At 34.8% G+C, this 21,065-nt stretch overlaps 1 protein-coding gene across 1 annotated transcript in view; it reads right to left on the bottom strand.

Moving 5' to 3' along the window:
* Positions 1–21,065, bottom strand: part of kcnh2b (potassium voltage-gated channel, subfamily H (eag-related), member 2b) — a gene marked incomplete at its 5' end in the record, with an annotated part of 187,655 nt that overhangs the window by 78,921 nt on the left and 87,669 nt on the right. The window contains 3 exons of the mRNA XM_079406765.1: positions 10,210–10,421; positions 11,281–11,766; positions 13,626–13,781. Coding sequence (XP_079262891.1) covers positions 10,210–10,421; positions 11,281–11,766; positions 13,626–13,781 — 854 coding nt within the window. The remainder of the gene's footprint in view (positions 1–10,209; positions 10,422–11,280; positions 11,767–13,625; positions 13,782–21,065) is intronic.

The raw sequence follows: 21,065 nt of genomic DNA, 5'->3' as shown, positions 1-21,065 counted from the left end.
ATCCATCCATCCATCCATCTCTATATCCTTCCATCCATCCATCCATCCATCCATCCATCCATCACTATATCCTTCCATCCATCCATCCATCCATCCATCCATCTCTATACCCTTCCATCCATCCATCCATCCATCCATCCATCTCTATATCCTTCCATCCATCCATCCATCCATCTCTATATCCTTCCATCCATCCATCTCTATATCCTTCCATCCATCCATCCATCCATCCATCCATCTCTATCTATCTATCATTACTGTATTGAGCTGAAGGAAGATGATGCGAAATTAAACTCACTTTAAGACAGCATGTTTTAAAGTAGTATTACTGTGAACATAGAGGAACGTTTTGCTGAAGTACAAATCATACTGTAAGCTCTTCACAGGCCTTGATTATCAGTGGATGTGAGGAACTGACAGACTAATGTGTTATTCTCCACAGAACGGCTCACTGCCAGAAAAGAACGGTTAAAATGTACAAGCTGTACGAATCCTGAAGAGAAAGAGAAGTGCGGTCGTTGGTAAATCAGGTTAGATACAGCAGGACGTGACTTCAGGACCCCTCCGCTGTAATGGATCTGTCCTGTTGCTGTGTGTAATTGCCCCCAATTAAATCATCTAGATACATCGGAGTCGTTAGCGATCGACTGTTACAATTACAGCCTCTTAATGTCTACATATTAAATTCTCACATCATGAGGAATCACACTTCTTTCAGATAAAAGTGCTTTAAGTTCTGCAAAAATTCAAGTTTCAGAACACAAAAACTATACAATACATGACTATATTGGACCCAACAGCAAACCTGAGAAAATATATACAGTTGAAGTCAAAACTTTACATGCACCTTTCAGAATCTGCAAAATGTTAATTATTTTTCCAAAATAAGAGGGATCATACAAAATGCATGTTATTGTTTATTTAGTACTGACCTGAATAAGATATTTCACATAAAAGATGTTTACATTCAGGGGGAAGTCGTGGCCTAATGGTTAGAGAATTGGACTCGTAATCCAAAGGTTGCGGGTTCGAGTCCCCGGCCGGCAGGGATTGTAGGTGGGGGGAGTGAATGTCCAGCGCTCTCTCCACCCTCAATACCACGACTGAGGTGCCCTTGAGCAAGACACCGAACCCCCAACTGCTCCCCGGGCGCTGCAGCATAAATGGCTGCCCACTGCTGTGTGTGTGTGTGTGTGTGTGTGTGTGTGTGTGCGCGCGCGCGCGCGCACCTGGTATTCATCACGTCCTGGGGACCAAATGATAGTAATACCAGTAAATCTTAATCTTGTGGGGACATTTTTTGGTCCCCATGAGGAAACAAGCTTATAAATCATACAGCATAAAGTTTTTTGAAAATCTAAAAATGCAGCATGTTTCCTGTGAGGGCTAAGTTTAGGTGTAGGGTTGGTGTAGGGCAATAGCACATACAGATTGTACAGTATAAAAACCATTACGCCTATGGGATGTCCCCATAAAACATGGAAACCCAACATGTGTGTGTGTGTGTGCATTTGTTCACTACTCACTGCTGTGTGTGTGCACACTTGGATGGGTTAAACGCAGAGCACCAATTTCGAGTATGGGTCACCATACTTGACAATACGTCACAACTTTTATATAGTCCACAACAGAAAATAATAGTTGAATTTATAAAAATGACCCCATCCAAAAGTTTACATACACTTGAGTCTTAATACTGTGTTGTTACCTGAACGATCCAAAGCTGTGTTTTTTTTGTTTACTGATAGTTGTTCATGAGTCCCTTGTTTGTCCTGAACAGTTCAACTGCCTGCTGTTTTTCAGAAAAATCCTTCAGGTCCCACAAATTCTTTGGTTTTCCAGCATTTTTGTGTATTTGAACCCTTTCCAACAATGACTGTATGATTTTGAGATCCATCTTTCCACACTGAGGACAACTGAGGGACTCATATGCAACTATTACAGAAGATTCAAACCCTCACTGATGCTCCAGAAGGAAAAGCCATGCATTAAGAGCCGGGGCGTATATATATATATATATATATTTATTTCACGAGTTCACACTTGCATATAATAAACTGAGTAAAGGTTATGCATCTTTGGCGTTCTGTCTGGGGAGAGGGGTCCGAGCTTGGCATTTAGCCAAGTGCAAAGTTATATAGCACTTCATTTTATTTCAGAAAGTATTTTATCTACTCATTTTGTTGAATATTTGACTATCATATTCATGTGCAAGTTCAGGGTTTTGGTACTTGAAAGTTTCATGGTTCAATGCACTTTAAATATACACTGTGTATGTGTATGCTCCTGAAATAAAAGTTCAGAAAGATGCGATGCATTGTTTTTGTTAATATGATTCATCATATAGAGTCTCTTTAAGGCTATAATCAAGTATTTTCATTGTCTAGTCTTTAGTAAATTGTAATATCGAATTGCAATAGTTATATAATCGCAATACTCAATTATCGCAATATATATTGAATCAGCACACAAGTATCGGGATAGTATTGAATCAGCAGATTAGAGTATCGTCCCAGCCCTACTTAATAATACAGTAAGTAAACATTCAGAAAGATTGTGAATGGATAAATAAATACATTATTTTGCCAAAAAAAAAAAAAAAAACTAATATTATAAATGAACCTCCAAAACACACACACACACACACACACACACACACAATACAGTACATAACCTATCAGTTTAGTTCAAATTACAAGTCATATGTGGATTCTGTTTGATTTGTAATCCTCTAAATAAATAAATAAATAAGTGCACATCTCAGCTTGAGATAAAATTAGCATCATCTGCGTCTGCTCTCAAATGAATATGTAATGTTCTAATTATAAACTGATTAAATCACTCACTTCACGGCCTGTGTAGGGAACTGACACACACTTCTCCGTTAGATACTGCCATACAAATTTTAATCTTTAATTTAGCTATTTCTCCATGTGAGGTCCATTTATAATGTAATTTAAATTCTTTTGCACTATAAATCTAAGATGATTTTTCAAGACTTTACCACATTCCACTCTTATCCTTAGTTTCTCTGCTGTTTAAGAATAATATCAACCCTGTTTCCTGTTTATTACCTCACTGTGACTAAACAAACATTCAGAAAGAGTCGAATTTCATTTTAGTTTCAATAAATGCTCTTTATGGGAGCATGTTTGTGTTCTGATGGTTACATAAAACATCAAGTACTTCTATCTCCAAAAGATCAAGGAAGATATGATTCTCAAATGATATGAGAGTAGTTTAATGCTGTTGATTGTGACAGATCTTTAGGACAGTTTTAATATCATCCTGACATGTGGCATGTGTTATGAGAGACGTTCTAAACTCAGAGTCCAATGAAAGAGAATGTCTAACATTGATCATTCATTATTGATGAGTGTTGCATTTCTTTGCTCTAAATTAATTATCAAACCCTGTGCGGCTGAATAAACGCTTCAGAGGCCTGAATGAGGATTATATGATGTATATTCTATCAAAGACACGAGGCTTCTGAACAGAGAGAATGTTTTATACTTTCAGTAAAAGGAGATCTGCGTCAGAACAAGAGTAAATAAGGATAGACACAATAGAATTTCAAGGTGTCTTATTTAAGGATCTTTGATAAACAATATTTTGAATTGCATTTTATTTACATATTTTCATTTTTCACTTTAAAGTTTTAGTAATTTTGTTGTTTTTTGTTTTTTTTTCAATTTTAATTATTTTATTTGTTTGGTTTGTTTTGCATTTTTATTTTAAGTTATTTTACTTTTTTTTTAGTTCATAAGTTTCCCTTCTTTAAAATTCAGTTTTTACTTTAATTTAAGTTATAGCATTGGTCATTTTGTTGTGCGTTTGTCATTTTTAATAATTTTTTTAAACATATTTTTTTAACTTTGTTTCCTTTTCAATATTATTATTATTTTTTAGTTAACAATAATTACACTGATTTAGCGTTAATACAGAATCAAACTGACTCCATTTAAAAAAATTTAAAATACAACTTTTTAAGATGTACGCAATTTAATTAATTGTAAAATTACATCAAATTGAATTGAATAATCCTTACGTATTTTAATTGAATAATTTATTAAGGATTGTTCAATTATTCAACTAAAATATGTAAGGACTGTTCAATTCAATTTGATGGAATTCTACTGTTAATTCTTAGAAAAAGTGTAACTTCTTCATACATGCTACTAGTCTTATTGTGAATGAGTGATTAGTGTATATTATTCCAAATAGACAAATATTTATCCTGTGTCTTTACTCACACGTCCTCTCCAAACGTCATACTGACCACATTTCTCAGTTCCTAATGAATAAATATGGATTAATAAAGGATTAACAAATCAATCCAAAATGTTGTACTTTTAAAGTTCTAAAGTTTTATACATGAGCCATGTCGCCATAGCAACTTCTCAAACATTCCAAATTCACCATGGTAACCATAGTTCCACCAAAATGCAACAGTGTGTCATGCGGCTGCAGTGCACAGCTGTGATATACTGCCCCCATCAGGTGACAGACGGTATAGCAGGAAGACTTCAGCGGCTCTCTGAACTTTAGTTCCAGCGGATGACAGATCATCTCTACAATGCATAGATTATGGGAACATAAAGATGTTCTATCTTAGCCTGCACAATCACACACAGATTAAGGAGTAATGTGTGTGTGTGTGTGTGTGTGTGTGTGTGTTAGGTGGGTTAAGGACAGAAAAGCAGAAATGTTTCTCCATGTACGACAGCAACATGCATGTAGTTTAATACATCCTCCCTGTGGTGTTCTTGATGTGTGTGTGTGTGTGTGTGTGTGTGTCACTAAATATAGCCAAACATGAATTAAACACACAGCTGGGGTGTCAAAAATAAAAACCATGACCCACCTACAGTACCAGTCAAAATTTAGGAATAATTAAGATTTTTAATGTTTTTGAAATAAGTCTTTTCTGCTCACCAAAGCTGCATTTATTTGATAAAACAAATAACAGCTGTTTTCCACAAAAATATTGGGCAGTACAACATTGATAGTAATGAGAAGTGTTTCTTGAGCAGTAAATCAGCATATTAGAATGATTTCTGAAGGAACGTAACACTGGGGACGGAAGTAATGATGCTGAAAATTCAGCTTTGATCACAGAAATCAATTTCAGTTTAACAGGAATACTATTTTTTTTTTGATCAAATAAATGCAGCCTTGGTGAGCAGAAGAAACGTCTTTCAACAGCATCATTCCACACTTTTGAGCAGTAGTGTCATTTCTTACACATCAACCTCAATAACACAATTATACAGCACAAATCAGCCTCGACTGCCATGTTAGAGAAATCACACAAACACACATGTATAGATGTTATTTTACGCTGTTATATAATAACTTCCGTAAATTAACAGGTGTGTGCATTGTGTTTTTAAAGCTTTTAGTCAGTGGAGTGAGTTTGCTGGATTAAACGGTGATCGGTCTCAACGCAAACACACTTCCAGACACAAGTTTGGACACACTTGAGGGAACTCATGTTCAGCCGAATCACAGAAATATGGATTATGAACTAATAAAAAAAAAATCTTACATTAATTTTCTTGATTTGTAGTGGAAGATCTAAACAAAAAAAAAGCTCAAATATATATAAAAAAAACTTTTTTTGTGTGTTATGTTTGTAATTTTATTAGTGACGTGTCATGATCACATCATTCCCAGACTTCCTTTTGTCTTTATTTACTCATAAGCATTGAAACTAGTTATAATCTAGTCATAAAGCTCAGCTAGCAGGTGCATCCAAACTTCTGACAGGTAGTGTAGTTGATAAACTCAATACACAGTCTGATCCAGTGGACAAAAGCTCAAAGCACAACACACACACACACACACACACACACATACACAGTCACACACAAGCTCATCTCACAAAGACTCACTGCGGCAATCAATAGTGAATTCTTCCTTAAATCCTGCTGTGGACAAATTAGAAACAGCTGCATTATGACTGATCTGATAGATGTTAGTGTGCAGTGGTGATCGCTCACTCGCACATCTGACAGTGCGTACACATGCTGATTAGAGCTCATCTAATCACTCTAATTAAAGTAATCGCATCATCTGCATCACCAGGACAACAGTCAACACCAAAAACAAGAGCATTTCAGATGATAACAGTCAAACCCAATCTGATGCGGTTCAGAACAAGATGATAAAATACACTCTCAAACGTATCGTGAATATCGTGACAGTAGTACATCAGTGGATGAAGAATTAGAATAGTAGTCCCACTGTCAAAAAAACTATTATTGTTATTATTATTATTACCATTATCATTATTTCTAAATAATTAACAAAAATTGAATTTATTGTTTTCTCAGTTGAGGCATTTTACAGTTCAAACTATTTTGTATGGAAGAATCAATTAGTAAATTATTCATTTTAATTATGTATTACAAAATAATTAACAAAATTATGCTTAAAATGAATTATATTAATTGTAAATTGTTTTCTTAGTTGACACTTTGAAATTAAAATAACATATGTATGGTAGAATTTATTAACAAATCATTAAAATTAGTTACCAAATAACTAACAAAAGCATGCCTCAAAATAATTTAACAAATTTAATTTTCTAAATTTAGAAACTTTGCATTAATTCTTTGTATGAAATAATTAATTTACATAATATTGAATTTTTTTTTGAAAATAATATTATTAATAATTATAATAATACAAATAATAAAAAAAAAATATATATATATATAATAATAATTATTATTATTTTCTCAATTGAATAAATTTTGTATGGAAAACTTAATTAACAAATTAATACAATTTGTTAAAAAAACAATATAAATAAGCATAAAATTTAATTTAATTAAAATATGTTAACTATTTTCTCAATTTAGACATTTTGAAGTTCAAATAATATATTTTTTTGCATTAAAAATGTATTAACAAGTATTTTTTTTTAATTATTCGCAAAAATTTATTTAAATAAAAAGATTAAATTATATTCTGTACTTTTTAATATTATATTTCCAATGCTATCAATAGAATTGAACTTATATTAAACCCAAATATATTGAGTATGCTTGATATGACAGAACGCACATGAAACTGATGGTCACATGACCTGATAATCATCATGTGATCAGGTCCTGTATGTAGGACAGCAGGTGTGCGGGACTCTGAAGCATGTGTTTATCTGTCATGATTTCCTCAAGAAGCATCAATCCCTCTTTTCATTTAATCCGAGAGCGATGAGCATCAGCACATGGGCATCATGCTACCACTATTAAATTAGCCCAGTTATGTCTGTCTGGGAGAAAATATGAGGGTTTAGCTCTTCTCAGAGTAATGCAGGATCTCTCCTGAGGAGCTGAAGACAAATAAAACTCAAGAGGTCAAACACTCAAGTTACTGACTTTACTATTAGCCTCATTCATGACACATCAGCACAACAAATCTAGATCTCTACACAGATCTGCACAGATAAGAATGGTTTTACAAATAAAATAGAAATTGTATTCCTGTCCATGATGCTAGTAACACCAAAGTCATGGCCTAAATCCCCAGAGGATGAAAGTCCAATAAAACCATCTGCCAAAAGCAGATGTAACAGTCCACACAGAAATTCATTCTGCTCTTGTTTCTTAAATGAAGCTAATTGATTTTGGCCAATCAATTCTACTGATTCTAGACGACAGCTTCCACAACAGTATTTGGAAATGAGCTTTTCCTACACTCTTAACAGTAATGTTTTACTGGTGATTAAAAATGTTCTAAAACAGTGCCTCTCAACCACGGCCTCAACATGACTTTTGATTACGTATTTTTATTATTGAATTAATTATTTAAAATCAAACAAACACGTTTTCTTTGAAGGATCAGGATTCCCAGAGTCTTGGAAAACCTGTATTTGTGTAGAATCCTAATTTTAAAAGTGTGATGGCTATATCTGGAAAAATCATGTAGATTAATACAATTTTTAACATAGCATGAGCATTTTTTTTATAATTATATATACCTTTTTTTAAACTCTAGAAAACCAGGTGGAAATTGTGAGGGAAAAAAAACCCTCCAGGAATCCTGAAATCTAATAATAATAGCAATAATAATAATAATAAATATTATTATTAGTGCTGTCAAAATTAGCGCGTTAACGCTGGTGATTAATTTTTTCAGTTTAACGCGTTAAAAATATTTAACGGCGTTAACACAGGGGCGGGGCTAGTGTTGGCCACCCCACTCACAACTGCTGCCTCTGTCTCTTTTTTCTTGCTAATTTAGTCACAGAACGTCTTTACCAGCATTTCAAATAGGAGATGTTTCAGACGCGTGCTTCAACTTCACTTCAGCGTCAGGCGTGAGTCAAAGGAGCGCGGAAACTGTACTGTACTGAACAAAGGCGCTGCCGCACGCTGTAGCCTTTATCATTTCATATCAAAGCGCGAAAGAAACGATGTGCATGCAATGTCGTGGTCAGTTAAGTCATGAAGGTGATTAAAACTGCCTTAAAACTGTGCTTGCGTGAAATATATGAGTAGCATTTAAGAACATGTCTCAGAAATGGTTTTCAAAACTGTCCTGCACTTTCTCACTCATCTAACATACTCGTCAGATCATTAATAGAGACTTTAAGACCTGAAGTGGGTCAGAAAATGTAAAGTGAGTTGAGAGAAAACACGATGCGTGTCAGATCCGCCTCGGCAGCTCTTAAAGAAAAAGCAGCCAAAATAACCTATTAACCCAGCTGCTGTGATCTGTTCATCTAAGAACAAAAAAAAAAAAAAAAAGGAAATCACTAACTTTATAGCTTTAAGGACTCATCTGTATTTAATTTAGAGTTTAGTGTTTGATAACTTTATTCAATTTCTGTATATTTCCTACTTGCTGAAGGGCATAGGTAGCTAAATATGACATTGGTTATACTGTGTTTATGAGAAAATTGTTTAAAGTTCACTTAAATTAGAAGTTATTTTTATTAAAGTCTAATAAATATTAAAATTGATGGCTTTCAATTATACTGTAATGTTGAATGGCAATAGTCAATGGTTAAATATTAGGGAAAAAATATTATTTTATAGAGACATCAATATTGATGTCAGTGATACTGGCCTTCATTCATTAAAAAGATGCCATTAATCAAATATTAAAAATATACCGTCTTTATGTTGTTTCTACATTAATTTGAAGATTAAATGTGAAATTATTGCAATATAAAAGTAGATTTAAAAAGTTTAATGTTAGGTGGGATTAATCGCGATTAATTTCAGGAAAAAAATTGTGATTAATTAGTTAATTTTTTTAATCGATTGACAGCACTAATTATTATTATTGCTGTTAATTTGTTTTCATAATTATTTTAATACATTTATTTTATATTATTTTATGTTGTTTAATTTAATTTAATTTATTTTACAGAAACCATGTCCATAAATTTAAATAAGTTTTGAAAAACAAACTACCAAGGGCTTAGGGGTCATTTCAGTGTTGTTGTGGACAATGGAGTCAAAAAGGTTGAAAAGCACTGCCACAGACGTCCATTACGCTCTCCTTCTGTATGTGAATTAATTGTGTTTGGCATCATTGATGTCAAACCGGGCGATGCAGCACGTATGAATAAACTGCGTGAATGCAAATGAGATACACAAAGCTTTCAATGAGTTCAGAAGACATGTGAAGTACTGTTATTACACATCTATGATGATTTTGATGGTTTGCATTCAACTAGATTTCAATGCATTGAAAGGATCAGTGCAAACATCTTGCCTAACATCTCGTTTTGTCCAACAGAAGAAAGAGGTTGGTTAATGGTTCAAAACATCATGAGTGTGACGATTTTGAGTGCAATATTCCTTCTGAAACATTTATTTTTGAGAGTGCAGGTTGTCAAAGTCAATCAGTGTCACTTTTGGAAGACTTTTCTGTCACATCTCTTTAACTTCCTGCATTCAAACACTTCTTCTTCACAAACACAACAGTTTGGGGAGTTCAGCTTTGCCAGATAAAGACCATTACATCAGACCGACATCAACAGCTTTCTTCAAAAACCGTCCTTGAGCAAAAGCGTTTTATCTGGGGCGCCAAAATCTCACGTAAAAAACAAAAGGACGAACAAGTCAATCTCGATCTCAAACACAAAACACCAAAAGCATCGCTATGAATCTGGATTGTCTGTCTAGCCCAACATATTCAATTCAATGCTATACAAACTCAACGCAAGGCTCCTGGGCAGAAGCGTCTTACCTGAGTGACTTTCTCGGTGACGTTGTGCGTGCGGTCGATGAGTTTGCAGGGCGCGATGATGTCCATGTCTCCGGCCGGGAGGGCGATGAGAGGGTCCGGTTTAAAGTCCACAAAGTTGAGCGTGATCTGTGGGATTTTACTGATGGCGCGGTAACGCATCAGATCCGAATCAGACGTAGAGTTCAGGATGTTGGATTTGTTGTTCATGGCACCTGCGTCAAGAAACAGATTTTGCTTTAGGTTGCTGAAAATCTTCTTTTTAGACTGAAATGACATTTACAGTATTTATTACCAAACCATATCTATAGTACCGTTTGGGATCTTTTAATGTTTTTGAGAGAAGTCTCTTATATTATATTATATTAAACCTTTGATTAATATTTTGAATTAGCTTTCATTTTAAAATTTTAAGGTGTCATTTTAATTTTAGTTTTAGAAATTTTGTGCTTTTGACAGTTTTATTAGTTGTTAATTTTTGTTTAAATATTTCTGTTTAGCTTTAATTTATATATATTTATTTTTAGTTTGAGTAATTTTAGTAATTCAAACATTTCATTTCAATTAATTGCAAATGCAACATTTTTAATTTTAATGTATTTTTTTTCAACTTTATTTGACTGAAACTATGTTTAATAGTATTTGTTTTTGTCTTCCTCACCAAGACGTCATTTATTTGATCAAAATACAGTAAAACTGTGAAATATTATTACAATTTAAATGAGCTGTTTTCTATGTCAATATATTGTAAAATGCTATTTATTTCTGTGATGCGCAGCTGAATTTTCAGCATCATTACTCCAGTCTTCAGTGTCACATGATCTTTCAGAAATCATTCTAATATACTGATTTCTGATTATTATCAATGTTGAAAACAGTTGTGCTGCACAATATTTTTGTGGAAACTGATACATTTTATTTTTCAGGATTCACAGATGAATAGAAAGTTCAAAAGAACAGCATTTATTTGAAATAGAAATCTTTTGTAACATTATAAATGTCTTTACTGTCACTCTTGATCAATCGAATGCATCCTTGTGCAATAAAAGTATTATTCCTGGTCAGTTTTCTCACCCGTGCTGCTGCCGGTGGGTCGAGCGCGGTGCTTCCGGTCCCATTCGGGCCGCATGGCCTCGATGTCGTCCACTGAAGATGCGCGGCGCATGCTGTAAAAGCTCTCGCGCGAGCGGCTGTTGGTCAGGCTGCAGTTGGACACGGAGGTGTCCGGATTGAGCCGCTGCGGTCGGGGAGAGGAGTGACCCAGGGGCAGCGCGGCGGGGTGCGGCGGGGCCGGAGGAGGGGACGAGGGGTCGCTGCTCAGGAGGTTGCACTGGTCTTCGGGCAGCAGCGAGGACGGAGTGGCTGCGGTGGTCAGACGGGGCGGCTCGTGTTCAGGGAGGGAAAGCAGCTCACCCAGAGCCAGGGATTCGTGGCTTTGTGGACGGGAGCTGCTGGGGAAACCCGTTCCTCGTCCGGCCTCCGGATCCTCCCGCAGAGAAGATTTACTGTTATTCCTGGAGTTCAGGAGTGGCAGACGCAAACGGATGCCACGGGCTCGATCTACGGCAAGCACAGACAGATAAATATTGAAATAATATGTTGTCATAATTTATATGTTGTCATAATTTAAATGTTGTCATAATTTAGTTGGTCGTTTTCCATCTTTGCAATTTAATGGGCAGTGTTATTGTGACTTTAATTTGTAAATTATCTAACAATACTTACTTTAATAATAATACATAAAAAAATAAATATAAATAAATAAATAAATAAATATATACATATATATACTTAAAAAAAGTAATAATGTATATATATATACAGTGCCCTCCATAAGTATTTGAACAGTAAAGACAAAATTGCTCTGTTGGCTGTGGAGTCAAGACATTTGCAAATATGATTAAAAGATGAATATGAGACAAAACTACAGAATGCCACATTTTATTATTAGCCATTTCAACACATACATGTTTTACCAAATAAAAAGATCAGCACTTTTAGAGTTCATCCCACTCATTGATGTGAGCAGAAGTATTGGGACAGTTGAACATAAGGCAGATATAAAAGATTAAAAGCTATTATTTAGTTGCAGATCCCTTGCACACAATCACAGCAGTGAGTCTGTGACCCATAGACATCACCAGACTCTTGCTCTCATCCTTTGAAATACTTTTCCCAGCCTTTAATGCAGCCAATCCCAATTGTTGCTTGTTTTGGGGAGTTTCTGCCTTTCCTCTCCTCTTCAGCTGCTGAAATTCATGTTCAATCAGATTTAAATCTGGAGACTGACTTGGGCAATCTAACACTTTCCATTTCTTTGCTCTTATAAACTCCTTGACTGAACTGGCAGGGTGTTCTGGGTCATTGTCCTGATGCAATATGAAGCACTTCCCAATGAATCTGGTGGCATTTTCTTGAATATTGGTAGACAAGATGGTTTTGTACCCTTCCAAATTCATTCTGCTACTGTCATCATACATTAAGTCATCAGTAAAGTTGAGAGGGTCTGTTCCAGAGACAGCCATGCATGCCCATGCCATGACACCACCTCCACCATGCTTTACAGATGAGGCTGTATGCTTGGGATCATTTGCTGTTCCCTTTTTTCTCCACATTTTTGCTTTTCCATCACTGGCTCACCTTTGTGCTTTTTTGCAAACTCTAATCTTGTCTTTCTATTTCTGGTGCTGGTCAGAGGTTTGCATCTTGCTGTGTAGCATCTGTAATTCTGTGTCAAAGTCTCCTGAGGACAGTAGATTGTCAGAGCATCACCCAGCTTTCTGGAAGTTGTTGGTGATTTTACAGATACGTCTTTTAGGGTTCATTTTCACAGCTTTTATGATTTGTCTGTCATCAACTACTGTTGTTTTCTCAGCCGATCAGGTCGTTGTTGGTTGCTGGTGGTTTCCAAACTCTTGATTTCTCCATGCCCTTTGTTTTTGCTAGAGCTCTAACTGACTTCCTCTTTTCTTTTAGCATCAAAATTGCTTGCTTTTCTCTCAAAGTCCGCTCCCTCATCTTCATCCTGGTTTGTGTGTGTCATCATCGAATGCAAGATTCAGAATACAGAAGTAATGGATATAACTGATACGACACATTCCCTGCTTTTAATATCTGAAGAATTAATGCAACAGGACACAGCTGATCACTTAGAAAGACCTGTGAGGCAACTGCTCCAATACTTATGCTCTCATCAGATAGAGGGATGAAACTATAAAAGTGCTAAACTTCTTAGCTGCTAAAACATCTATGTGTTGAATCACCCAATAATAAAATGTGACATTCTGTAGTTTTCCATGATTGGGATATTATTTTCAGTTGCTACAAATGGCAATTAATTATAATTTTTTCTCCAAAATACATGCATCAGTGTAACATCTGTATGGTTTCATGAAGAGGAAGAGGACGCATTGACGTACTTGAATGGCGCCACAGCACAGGCAGCTTATGATTGAGATCCTGTGGGTTGTGTAGTTTATCGTCTGGCATGGTCTCGAAATTCAGAATAAACATGATCACCACGCCATCTTCATTCTTCACAGGAACCACATCCACCAAACACAGGAAACACGCACCTGTGAGAAAACAGAACAATGATCATTAGACGCTCACTTCTATTCATTTGTGCACATGTATCTTTATCAATAGCATGCATATGATATCAGTCAGCTACTCATTTATACTCCTTTCTTTTACTGCACCAAATTCATAACAAAAGAACTCCATGTCCATGAATTTAGTTGTTTATTGACTGTGAAATTTAATTAAATTAAATTGAAAAAATACATATTGAATTAAATAATAATAATAATAATAACAATAAATTAAACAGAAATAATGAAAAATAAAATAAAATGACAGTCAGAAACTGAGGATTATTATCCTGACAAACTAAAAAAATACAACATATTACTGAATCATGGGAATCCTCTCATGGACTAGTTAAGTGAACAACTATCATCTGCCAGCAAAATAAAGCCTGAGTACAAATACTGTGTGTGTGTGTGTGTGTGTGTGTGTGGTTACATCACACATTGGACAAAAACACACAGAAAAAATAGAGCTGCTCAGATATTATTATAAAACAAATCATACACATCATACAATACTGATGTCAATCAAAATAGCAAAAGTTTCTCAATTACAGAATCTCTTAAACGGACTACAGTGAGCGCTGAAAAAGTTTCAAACCACACAAAGCTACACAATCACAGAGATCCCAGCACAAACACAACGTCTGATGAGTCAAATCAATACAATTCTACACACAGTGCCATCATAAACACACAAATCCTGACTTTGACCTTTCAGATTCGCCTGAAAGCTGTTTACTGCTCAGATTTACACTGTCTGTGATTTCATCTCAACCCCTGATGTCTGAATCCACACGCTTACCTGGATCTGAGCACGCAATCAAACAGGACAGAGAGGAGGAAGAGCCTGAGCGGACTGACGGACAGCAGAGATGCTCATCAATGAACACAGAGAGACAGATTGAGACACACGGAGACAAAGATGCTCCAACTGGCAAACTGTAATCCCAGCTGTGAAACGACACATGGATTACAGGTCCACCAATGCCATCTGGACACGTGTGTGTGTGTGTGTGTGTGTGTGGAAAAACAGAACAATAACTTCCTCTTATCAGTTAGTGCAGACCAAATGCAGAAAAGCTTTTATAAAAGCCAAAATTACTAGTAAAATGCATAAATGTAGTGCCAATTTGACTAGAAATCAAATTAAAATCCTTTGGCAATCAAGAAAACCATCATAATTTATTATAATATATATATATATATAATATATATATATATTATTTATTTATCTTATCTTCTTAATTCATATCTTATTGTGAACGATTTATTAGTACACTTTATTCTAAATTATGATCTTTCCTTAAAATGTCCTTTTTAGTATCAGTAATACAATATTATATTTTTCCTTTATGTATTTATTTATGTTCATTTTCATTTTAGTTAAAGTTTTAGCAATTTTGTTGGGTTTTTGTCTTTTTCTTTAAATGTCTATATGGTTTTTATTCATTTTAATTTCACTTTTAGTTTTAGTTATTTCAGTGTTTTAACCAATTAGAAATATTGCCTAGCTGAAATAAAATAAGTTTAACATTTAATTTTTATTCATTAATTAATAATTTTTTTAATGAACAAAAAAGTAAAAATAAAATAAAATTTAAATTAAATTAAATAAAACAAAAAATGTTAGATGAAAAATTTGAAATATGTATAATTTAGAACTTGAAGTTGCCTTGGTAATTAATTAAAATAAGTAGTTAATATCAGTAGTTAAAGCTGAAGTATTAAAATGTTTAAAAATTAAAAATAAAAGCTGAATAAAAATGTTTTTTTTTATTTCCGTTTTTTTTTTTTTTTTTTTGTAGTTAAAGATAATAAACCTGTCTCCCACTTAGAAACAACTTTCCTTCACATTTGACATCATCAATCCGTCTTATTTATCAATCCCCTTCATACAGAGACACTTACCAATCTCACACTCACCAATCTAAGCAATTTTTCATGGAAAATATCATATTCTGCTCTAAAACAAAGTGCTCAATATCTAAAGGCATCCATATGCATATGGTGAAATCACAACAAAAAAAAGTATTTACATCTCAGGGATCAAACGCCTACAATGTCCATTAAAGGGATATAAAAACACTGAAGGCTATGACAAACTGAACCGGCTGCAGATCTGCTGATCAACACAGAGACGGTACGAATGAATACATACATAAACAACAAGCAGAAGAGCCCTGCTGACATGAGGACACTGTCCTGAAAAATACATAATCCCATCTAAACACACACATGAACACACACACACACACACACACACACACATGTTGGTTTTTGTGGTTTATGGGGACTCTCCATAGGTGTAATGGTTTTTATACTGAACAAACTGTGTGTGCTATTGCCCTACACCAACCCTACACCTAAACTTAGCCCTCACAGGAGACTTTGTGCATTTTTAGATTTTCACACCATTTAGTATGTTTTTTAAGCCTTTTGAATTACGGGGACATAGGCAGTGTCCTCATAAACCACCTTCATATTGTAATACCTCTGTCATACCCATGTCATTATACACATTTGTGTCCTCATAAACCACATAAACATGCACACACATACACACACACACACACACACACACACACTCTCACACACACACACACACACACACACACACTCTCACACACACACACACACACACACACTCTCGCTCTCTCTCACACACACACACACACACACATGTGCAGATTAAGAGTGGTCAGGAGGAGGGATTGGATTTTAATTCATTATGCTTCCGTCCGCTTTAAAAGACTAATCCACTCCAAGATTCAGAAGATACACACACACGTGCACGCACACACACACACACACACACACACACACACACAACATCACACACACTAGGCTACATCTGTATTTGTTCATCATCTGTATGTCTGGATGGAATTCTATAATCCCAACAAAGTGCTCTGAGACCCAAATCACTGATGTCCCGCCTCAGAAATGAGAAAAAAGATGAAAATAAAACAGATTTAAAAAGCATGATATATATGTGAATGTGCACACAAAAATAAATGACTGAATTACAGTTTTTTACTTTTTGCACTAATAACAGAACCTTCATGTCATTTTTCTAAACTCTAGACACATAATTCACAACCGATTATCAAAATGCACATTTTTCAAAACACTTAACACTTTTTACAAATGCTTGGATAAAATACACATGAGCCAAAGATCTTTTGTTCATTGAACTAAAATCACAGGTTCAAATTGGCACAACTTAACATTAAAGTATTAATATTTCAAAATACAACTCGCACATTACATCTGAATTGAGTGTTTATTCATTTCATTGCAATGATCTAACTATCAGTTGATACAACAGCTCAAAGTGCGATGTAACTGTTGCATTACTCTTATGGAAAATTATGAACAACATTATGAAAGTGGAGCAACTGAGGACTGAGTATGTTCAGGTATGATCAGTTTCAAGATGCCTGTCGTTGGGAGAAAAGAAATCCCAAAAAATCTATATCATTGTTATCAGTATTTATTTTTCCTAGTCTTTTTAGAGGTTGATAGAGCTGGAAGCTGATGAAAACCATTCATATTTTTGGATGAGGCAGGCCATGACATGGATGAAAGGTTGAGAGGGGCCCAAAACGATGTTCGCTGGGGGCCTTACCACCCCACACTGAATGTGATTTTGAGGGGACCCAAAGCAAAATCAGTGCAATGGGCCCAGAATTCCTAGCGACGGCACTGAGAGCAATCATGGTTTCATCCACAGTTTATCACCTTGTATTTACCCCATATTCCCCTTAACCTGTGGCCAAACTCACAAGACAGGGTTGATAAAAACACAGAAGTGCAGTGAGGGACACTCCAGTTTACATTTTACTGTAGGCCTAAAGTAGTTTTTTCTTCTTTTTTTTTCTCATTGAAAGTTTTTTGAAAAACCTGTTGCGTTGATTATTTCATCAATAATTTTCAAATTTTAATGATTCCAGTGTCTGTACTTTTCTCAGTGATGCATGAATGTGTAGAACCATAATGAAAGCTGCATCATGTGTTTTGAACAACTATATTTAATGATTGTACTAACAAATAAACAGTGAAACTACGGGTATCTTGTGTGTGGGTGATCTAAAGTAATGTTCTTATGATAATTCATAATTAATATTTTAAACCAATGCTTCTGCAAATGCAAGGCTTCTTTAAAGATATGAACGCAACATGCAAAGTTTTGAATATTGGACAGCCTGTGTTACAAATAATGACTGTTTTGAGTTTTGTGTCTAGAGTTTTGAAAAATGACATGAAGGTTCTATTATTAGTGCATATTGCACAAAACATATTTCAAGAATCGTGGGAATCCTCTTGTGGACTAATGTTCACAAAAATATAAAAAAAATAAAATAAAACAATGAACTGAGAACTTGATATTAAAACATGCGACATGATAAACTAAAATAAAACGAAAACTGATAATATAAAAATACAAGCAAATTAAAAACAAAATCATATAAACTTTCTTCTGCTTCTCAGTTGTTTGTCAGAAAAACACTTCTTCAATAAGATTTAACAGAGAATAAGTCTCCTGCTTCTCAGATGTTTCTCCTGATGAAACGACCCCAGTGATGTTTCCTCTAGAGTTTAAGAAGAGATCTCGACAGTGTCTCAAACTGTGCTCAGATTCGTCGAGAGACCAAAGTCTGTAATCAGAAGTCAGACATCTCAATATGAACATTGGTCATCTGATGATCTGAGCTGCTACTGACAATCATTTCACAGCTCTAGACTCTTACTGGATTCTCTCGTTATTTCTCCAAACGAATTTAAGTCAGTGAAAATCTTGTGAGTGATGAAAGAGCAATCACTGAGGAATACGTATTTCTCTGAGAAGATTTCTGCAGCAGGTTTGTTTAGCCATTCTGCTTTTGCATATTCATAGTGCCACCTAGTGGACAAAATCATAATCACAAGCAGCCAATCAACCTCAATTATTCAGTCAGAGGGTAAAGAAGAAATACAGCATAACAGATCTCCTATAACAGTGATATGACACTAAATTGGAGGTAAGTTTTATTTACGTATGAATGTATTCAGATCAGGTTTTAATATTCTGCCTATAACTCTCTCTCTCTCATTTGTTTTGTGCCGATTAATCTCTTAGTTGAGTTATGACCACTAAATTGTCATCAATGATAAACTCCCAGAAGTCAGCCTGAGCTGCTATTAGCCACATTCATCAGGAGCAGTGTCCTCTCTATCAGTCTGAGCGACACTTCTGCTGCGTTCACATTTCTGAAGAAAACAAAACACCGCCGGAGGCCTGATGAATCATCTACTGCACCAATCTTTCACCCGATTACACACAAAACAAAGACTGATCCCCAAACCTGACAACATAGAAATGGCCTTTTTTTCACATTTTACTTAACTTACGATCATATTTAACCCTCGGTTAATGTAATTCTGCATTATCATCATGTTTATTTGACCAATTTCACCAATTAGTAATTCACCACAGGACTTCATAAACCAGAATTACAGATGTGAAACATTGTTTAACCCAGGGTTAACTGTGGCCTTAACCTGGGGTCAAAAAAACAAGGTTATTTATTTGCATAGTACTTTTTTACAAAACACATATAGCAGCCCTACAGAAAAAGAAAAAGAAAAACAGCAAAATATTTTTTTTAAATGTAGAATTTAGAAATGTTGCCTTGGCAACTAACTAAAATCTTAAAGAAGAACCTGAGGCAAGCAAGTAAATAAATGAATAAATAAATAAAATTATTATTATTTTTAAATTAAATTTAGAATTTAGAAATGAAATAACGACAATAATGGTGATAATGATTCTTATTAAATAAAATTGCAAAAAACATTAAAAAAAACAACAACATTTAGTGAGCGTGATGCTAAAACAAGAATTGCAGTGTTGTTGAGGGCAATAAAAACTGATGGAAAAATTCAAGCCTGAGCCTACTCTATCAAAATGACAATGACTGTTTGAAGCACAGCTTCGGGCTGATACATTGTTGAGCACAAATATATCCAGCAAATGTAAGAGAAGTCGTGAGTGTATGAAATGATGAGCCGCACATGCTTGAGTTCAACACTAGAGAGCAGAAGAGCCTCAGATATTCATCTGTTCTGCGTGAGGCTCATCCATCAAACACAGCACATACTGACAGCAGAAATTAATGACTGCTTTATGCTGCTGATTACTGATGATAATGATGATCTCATGCTGTAATTTACAGAGAAGGGGTCAGGCTTTCATTTGGACAGCAAATAACTGAGCTCTAAACATCTTGATCCAGTCAGCACCTGTAATATGATGAAAAATCACACAGGTACACGAGTTCATAAGCTAATATCATCCTGGAGCAGACAACGGGTCAACAGATTCAGATTCAGAGGTCTATGATAGATGATTAAATATCAACCCGGGCTACTTAATTATAATAGCTAGGCAAAGATCATAAATAAAAAAAAAATCACTGATAATTCTAGAGAAAATCACCCATAATCCTAGTAAAAAATCACTAATAATTCTGGTGAAAAATATTTAGAATTGCAGTGACAACTTATTAATATTACCAGCAAAAAGATTACAAATAACTCCAGTGACAATCACCTACTGTATAATTCTTGTGATAAACCCACCAATAATATCAGTGAAAATTACACATAATTCAGGTGAAAAATAACCAATAATAACAGCAATATTTACACATAATTGCAGTGAAAAATCACCAATACTTCTTTGTGACAGATCACCAATAATATTACCATAAATCACAAATAATTTAGGTGAAAAAATCACCAATAATACCAGCAAAAACAAATGAATAAATAAAAAATCCATCCATAATTCCAGTGAAAATCATAAATAATTCAGGGGAAATAAAACCAACAAACATTCACCCATACTTCAAGTGAAAATTACAAATAATCAGCAAAAATCCATGCATAAATTCTTTGACAACTACAATGCTGGTGAAAAATCACCCATAATTCTAATGAAAACTATCAAAGAATTTTGAGTATTGTCACTTATTCCAGTGACAGTTACCCATGATTCCTGTGAAAGTAACACAGCCAAATGTATCAGCTGATCTGAGATCACAAAAGATCAGGTCTGAAGCTTTGAGAAAATCCATACAAAGCAGTATTGTGTGATTAGGCAATATTCACGTACCTGTACCACAGTTAGGGCTGCAACAACTAATCGATAAAATCGATTATTATCGATTATGAAAATCATCGACAACGATTCTCATTATCGATTAATCGGGTCTGCCCACAGTG

Source organism: Barbus barbus (assembly GCF_936440315.1).
Source record: "Barbus barbus genome assembly, chromosome: 44".
Taxonomy (NCBI): Eukaryota; Metazoa; Chordata; class Actinopteri; order Cypriniformes; family Cyprinidae; genus Barbus; species Barbus barbus.
Note: the sequence above shows the minus strand (reverse complement) of the source record. Positions and strands in the feature narration are given on the sequence as shown.